General features: G+C 35.1%; 1 protein-coding gene across 1 annotated transcript; it reads right to left on the bottom strand.

The window, feature by feature from the left end:
- Positions 1–438: 438 nt before the first annotated feature.
- On the bottom strand, positions 439–5,557 carry LOC128670750 (juvenile hormone esterase). The gene is made up of 4 exons (XM_053746705.2): positions 5,368–5,557; positions 4,102–4,233; positions 2,350–3,641; positions 439–654 (listed from the first exon to the last, which is right to left on the bottom strand). The coding sequence occupies exons 1-4, from the start codon at positions 5,425–5,427 to the stop codon at positions 480–482; spliced, it is 1,659 nt and encodes a 552-aa protein (XP_053602680.1). The 5' UTR covers positions 5,428–5,557; the 3' UTR covers positions 439–479.
- Between the last annotated feature and the right edge of the window lie 1,469 nt (positions 5,558–7,026).

The raw sequence follows: 7,026 nt of genomic DNA, 5'->3' as shown, positions 1-7,026 counted from the left end.
CGGAACGTCTGAACATTATTCCAGACATTTGTGCTGCATGATGTACGGACAAACAGATACGTAGATATTATGATAACATTATCAATATGAATGATAACATTATATGGAAAACATATTCTGAGGGACTATAAGCGATGATAATAGACGTCATGGTTCGCTGAACTAAGTTCATAAACAGATTAGAATTCATCAAAAAATGTTGTATGTGTTTTAATTTTCTTTTGGGTAGCAGAACAGCAGAAATAGTTTTTGAGTAGCAGATTACAGAACCACACGTTACTAAAAATCAACCACAATGTTACCCATGGAAGTTTAATCGTTAACCTTAATTATTGTAGAAAAATGTTTCATATAATGAAATTTGTTAATTGGATATTGTTAATTACGAAAACTGAACAGTTACAATCACAATGGTAGAATTACCTAATTATTCGTTAATTAATACTACGATTTTGACCATATTTTATTCATAAAAAACCTTATAAATTAATATACGGTACTTTAGCTTCACAATACAAATTGTTCCAAAAAACTAGTCGGTCGTTATCAGGGTTGGGTCCCATCTTCAAAAAAGGTTCTTCCAGCATCATAAATTGCTTGCCAGCATTGTAAGGCTTCCAGGTCACTCCGAGATGGTTATCTGGAGTCGGGTTTCTGAAATAATTCGTTTAATTATTTAAAAATATGCTAATTATGGGGTCCCCTATACCCGGCATTCTTACACAATCGATGTTATTTCCATCAATTTTTTACAATTCTTTGCAAATTCATAATCGAAAAACTTGGACCCAACAATGCATCCAATTGAACTTTTTTCATTGTGATTTTCTGTCAAATCATCATCATTCATCAATACATATAATAAAATTGAAGAAAGGCCAAATTTGCACATTGGATTTTTTTTTAATACTTCATGGTTATATTTAGTTACTGATATAGATGACGAAAATATAGTTTTAGAAATTTTTGTCTACCCGGTGTATAAGGTACCTATATTTCAAGCAAATCGGTCCAGTAGATTTCGAGTGATGCGCGTTCAGACAGACAGACAGACAGACATATCTGTCTGTCTGTCTGAACGCGCATCACAGCGTAGGTTCCTTATATACCGGGTTAACATCTTAGATACATTTCATCCCAGTAAATGATCAGGTTCCCGTAGGATAATTGAAAAACGAATTATGAATCAAAAATGCCTCGGAATCCCGGGTTCGGAATCTTATAGACATTTCCTGTCCTGTAGGAAGATTAGATACATTTCATCGATGAAAGTCTGATATAGATTTAATAGAAGGTATCAATTTTCAATTTAATTTTGTTATATTTTAGTTTTGAAAATACAGATAATAGATGGCGCCACCAGCCTTGGGGTAGTGAGAGTATGTATCAATCATCATCATCAGTATGTATCAATATATAAGTGTAAAACTCTTCCGTTACTGAGTGACTGACTGACAGAAGCTGAAATTTGGCATGTAAGTGAGTAAGCACTAAGAGAGTATTTTTGGAAATTCTACTCCGAAGGAGGTGAAAGGGGTAACTGTAAATATGAAAGTTCTACACTGTTGAAGTTAGTGACTTGAAAATTTGGATTTTGATTATTTACAACAAAGTAATGAACACAGATTTTTCTGAAAATTAACCCTCAACCCCTTCAAAAGGGGGGTGAAAGATTGTATGGGACTACGTTTGTGGTTAATAAAAAACGGGGACGTAAAACGTCATGGAAAATGGGACGGCACGCGTTGGAGAAAGCTGGAGTGGGAGTCGGAGCAGGAAATGGGAAGGAGACACGTAGTGGGAAACGGGACGGGACACTTTGCGAAAAACATGATGGCACATAATATGCAGGAAACGGTACGGGATATCTACATTACATAGCAGGAAGCGGGATTGGACACGTTTGTGGGATGAGACACACAGCGGGAAACAGGAAATTGAACTAAAGATGAGAAAAAATGCGAATTTGAATCATATATGTTTATCAGTCTTGCAGAGTACGCGATAAAAAAATTACTGAGATTTTGCTATGAAATTCACGCGGGCGAAGGCGCGGGCAAAAGGCTAGTAAAGAATATAGCAAGAGTCGCCTGATCAAGTCTTACCTGACTAAACAATATTTCCGATGTGTCACTACTACACACATCTTTACAACGTACCTACAATACTTTGGAATGACTAATAGGGAACTCCATTACGTTTTTATAACTATGTAAGTATTTTCCTTAATCGAGCAAGCTGGCAAGTCAAATATATTATTTTATTTTATTATGTCAATAGTTAATGTAATTTATCTTTTATATCTATATCTTAATAAAGCAAGCAATACTACTAAAAGTGATAACATACCCGGACTTAGCGAAATTCGTCCACATCTTTGTCAAATTTAATACAATGTCTCTAAGTTTCTTTTCATTTTTATAAGCTTTATCAACGTCTGCGTTGTAAAACAAATAGAATAAGTCATCAGCGTGAGTAGCACCTTTCATGGCAGGTATACTAGTATACTTCTTTGCAATATTCAAATCAGTATCATAGTTAAATCTGTAAGCAAACACTGACTGCTTTGTGGCTGAGTAATAGGCAGCAAACCTATTCATGTTGTATATAAAATTTGTATCTGTTACTATATTGACAAACGATTTGACAGTATCGTTTGAAAAGTTTTTATCACCAACATAAAATGTCTTTATTCGTTCTCCCATATCTTTTGCTTTCTCCGCGGAAATTTTTCTTAGTATTTCTCTAGGTACCAAGAACTTTGTATCGTTATTTTTATCAATTATCTTATCTTCCGATACTGACATGAGACCTTCTATTGAGTTATAACCAATCAGTAGAGGTACTTCATTTGATTTTCCTTTCATAAGTATTTCAAGAGCGTCTTCATTTAAAAACGATTCTACTCCTTCAAATTTTTTTTCAACAACAGGATTGAAAAACATAGCAAAGTCTGCCCGTTCTTCGTCAGCAGTCCTGGTTTTATATGTCATTCCTACTAGATCCACAGCGGGGACACTTTGTAGATATTTTAGTAATTCATCAATATTTTTGGACTCTTTTCCTAAGACTTTGCTGGTTCTAAATGCCCTTTCTATTGAACCTCTTCCAATAGCCCAATCATCTATACAACTTCCACTTTGTGCTATAACTTTGTGGAATAATCCTTTTGACATTGGAGATACCAAATGATAAGTCACAGAAGCAGAACCGGCACTCTCTCCAAAAATTGTAACGTTGTCTGGATCACCTCCAAATTGAGCGATGTTATTCTGGATCCATCTCAGTGCAGCAACTTGATCTTTCATCCCAGCATTTCCAGGCACCTCAGGGCTATCTAAACTCAAGAAACCTAGGACTTCAAGTCTGTAGTTGATCGTAACAACTATTACATCATGTTGCAACAAGAATTCTGGACCATACCAATCTGAATTTCCACTACCAGTGATGAAGGCTCCGCCGTGGATAAACACCATCACTGGTAACTTCGGACGAGATAACAGGGATTTGGTATAAACATTTAGGAACAAACAGTCTTCACTTCCCGGTACGAGTGTATCTGTAACATCTCGCTGAGGGCATACTTCGCCATGTTTTGTTGCATGGTAAGTGCCGCTCCAAGGTTTTGGTGGTAATGGAGCCTGTAATAGAGACGTTTGGTTAATAAATATATTATTTACTTGCTGCACCCCGTGGTGTTATCCGCGGTTTATCATTTGTTGTAATTATGTAAAACAATACTTCCTTAATTTTATGTACAAGGCCATTTACTTTATAAAGCGCCATTGACTATCAGACTTTTTGGCCAAATCCTACTGGAATCGCATGCTTTCCATAGAAAGTACACTGTGTGTTAATCCAATCTATCAGCTAATTCAATACCAAATCTCATAGATATTGGCCCAGCCGATTGAGCGTGAAGAAGTAACAAATATACTCACAAACATTCATCTTTATAACTTAACTATATAGTTTAACTATATTAATTTGCGTTTTTTTTTCTATTATGTTACGCATTTAACGAGATAATCCCGCTTTTTTACTGATACAAAATTTCTAAACCTTGCTTTGTTCAAAAAATCTAGCAACGCTTTTCATTACCTTAAACCTGAGTTTTCCAATTGGTGGTTGTGCGTAGGGTATCCCTTTGAAACTGAAATATTTCCCTCCGTCGAGTAAATCATTTACAGATCCTTTCAAAATTCCTTCCTTTACAGTTACTGTGGGGCTGGTCTGAAAATAATTATTAAATAACAAAATTAAAAGTAATAAAATATATACTAATAGACAGGTACACAAATTGGTATTCAACTAAAAAATACCTGTATTGTGTGAGCGTGGTGCCTGCGATAGGTTTCTCAAGAAATCGTTTCGAGAAAGGTTTCAGAAGGTATCGTCGTTTTTGATAAAGTATAAAGGTTTTCATTGACATTTTAGTTATTCTCAGCATTTACTTATAATAAATATACTAGCCGCCCGTCGTAATAAATTATACACCTAAATATATACCTCAGGAACCAAACTTTTTCCCGCATTAAAATCCGTTGTGTATTTTTACAGATCTAAGCATGCATAGGGACAGACAGACAGATACTTAACTATAACTATGTAATGACCAATAAAGATAACAATGTGCATTCAGGTAATGTCAGAGATCATAGATCATCTGATGTTGACATAATTCACTTGTTATTAATTGTTATTTAAATTATCATATACTTATACGGTAATCACTAGAAATTGCTCACGGAGGAATACATGTTGGTCAATATTTTGGAGGTGACATTAAATTTATTTATATCCAGGTTCTAAACATTTGGAGCTATCCGAATTGGTACACTGAACAAATATCTCCACACGTATAAATTATGCTTCTTGGTCATTGACACACTTAAGTATATTATGTTTTTAGGAAAACCCCTAGAAAAAAGTATCTAATCGTGCTCACGTGATACATATACAGAAAATGTTCTTAACGGCGCGCATACAAATTTATATAGACACTATTGCTGTATCTGTACAAAATGCAACAACTTCCAAAAGATATAAACTGTGGAAGAAGAACGAAAAAATGGCGACTTACCATTCCATGTCCGATCAGCTTATCGGCAAAATTATAGGGAAGACCAAATTTTATCATTATTATTTGACATTTGAATGAATGACACGGGATTGATAATTTTACTAAATATAAATATATTATCGCAAATTTAAAACTGAACGTAATGACATGGATGATAGTTCTTTTCAATGTAATATTTTAAAATTATTTCGGAAAGTTAAGTCTCGCGTATAAAATAATTTACATTACATTTAGCTATCTCTTTTTTAAATAGTCAAAGTAAAAAAAAAAATAATTATTCTTACCTCACAAGAACAGGACCATACTACCATCATATTAACTAATATGAAAACACAAAACTTCATGATGATTTTAAAATCCAAAAATCCACTTCCAAAAAATACGAAATTAAATCAATATTTTATCTTCGAAGGACTTTACCATTCGAGAGCCAACTACGTTGTGTAGGTATCACTGCAGGGAAATTGATCAGTTACTTCGACATCGGCTCATGATCATTTATCTCTATATGAACTCGAAACCTCACTTGAAGAGCAATGCGTTTCTATGTTTATGTCCCACTCGCACGAAATACCAACGTTTAAATTATATAATATGCGTTTCATCCCAATTTATAAACACCGACGATAGAAGAAGGGGGGTTATACGTATAACTTTAACGCGTCTGTGTATCTGTATGTCCGATGCATTGTTGCAGCTAAACGACCGAACTGATTTGTAATTAAAAAAATGTATGAAGTGTCGACGTACATGAACGTAATGCGTAACGGAGCACGACAGCATGGCTCTAATTTAGATTGTGTGGTGGGAGTCTTATTATCGAGTATATTGTTACGAATATATTTGTTAATACAAATGCTACGACAAGTCATTTTGTCCTAGCTACAAATAAATAAATAATAATAAATATATAAGGACAAATCACACAAATTGAGCTAGCCCCAAAGTAAGTTCGAGACTTGTGTAGTGGGATACTAAATCAACGATACTGTATTTTACAACAAATACATATATATAGATAAACATCCAAGACTCGGGCTGATCAGAAAATGATCATTTTCCATCATGACCCGACCGGGGATCGAACCCGGGACCTCTCGGTTCAGAGGTAAACACTTTACCACTGCGCCACCGAGGTAGTCATGAAATTGTAAATCATACTGTTTCCTAGAACTATTGTGGAGTCAGGGCTTTCCCCAACTAACATGAATAATAATATATTTACTACAGTATCAGAAACTTGTATTATTATTTCGTAACAATTATTGATAAACTATATCTGGCATGCAAGTCAGCAAGTGTGCAAGCTACTGGCATGTGTATTCCACCCTAATTGCTGTGATAGTACCTACATTAACAATTTAATTATCGATAATACTGAGTTTTTACCAGCTCAAATAGGAGGATTGAAATGGAAGATAACTGAGAATTAAGCCAGGCTCGAGTTTTTACTTTAGTGAAAATTAGCAAAATACACTATAAGTTAAGTTTGGTCGATTCGCCGAATTCTTCGCCGATAATGGATATCAGAGCTTAGAGTAGAGCGCCATCTAGATGAAACTTTGCACATTTTAATGCTTTTCGGCGAATGTGGTTGTTGCTTATATGAAATGTTATCGTGAAACAGTACGCCGAACTTTGGCAGTTTCGGAATACATTGCTGTTTTATTATTGAGGTAAATAAAAGATCTCATACAAACTACGCAATGTTCATTCATTCGCATCTGTCTGAGTTCTGTGATAGTGTATAGCCAGCAAAAAGATTCATAAACTGCTTTCAATGGTTTCTTTCGCCAGAAACAATACAGAAGTCGCTGCCTCCACACTCTGGTGGCTATTGGCAAACAGTTGGCCAAACATTTAGTCCCATGCCCCATTGCTCAGTATTACTCCGTTGCGATGTCGCAGCACGTTGTAGCTGCGGTGTTTTCTATAAGTTTTGG

The sequence above is a fragment of the Plodia interpunctella genome, chromosome 6, assembly GCF_027563975.2.
Source record: "Plodia interpunctella isolate USDA-ARS_2022_Savannah chromosome 6, ilPloInte3.2, whole genome shotgun sequence".
NCBI classification, from domain to species: domain Eukaryota; kingdom Metazoa; phylum Arthropoda; class Insecta; order Lepidoptera; family Pyralidae; genus Plodia; species Plodia interpunctella.
Note: the sequence above shows the minus strand (reverse complement) of the source record. Positions and strands in the feature narration are given on the sequence as shown.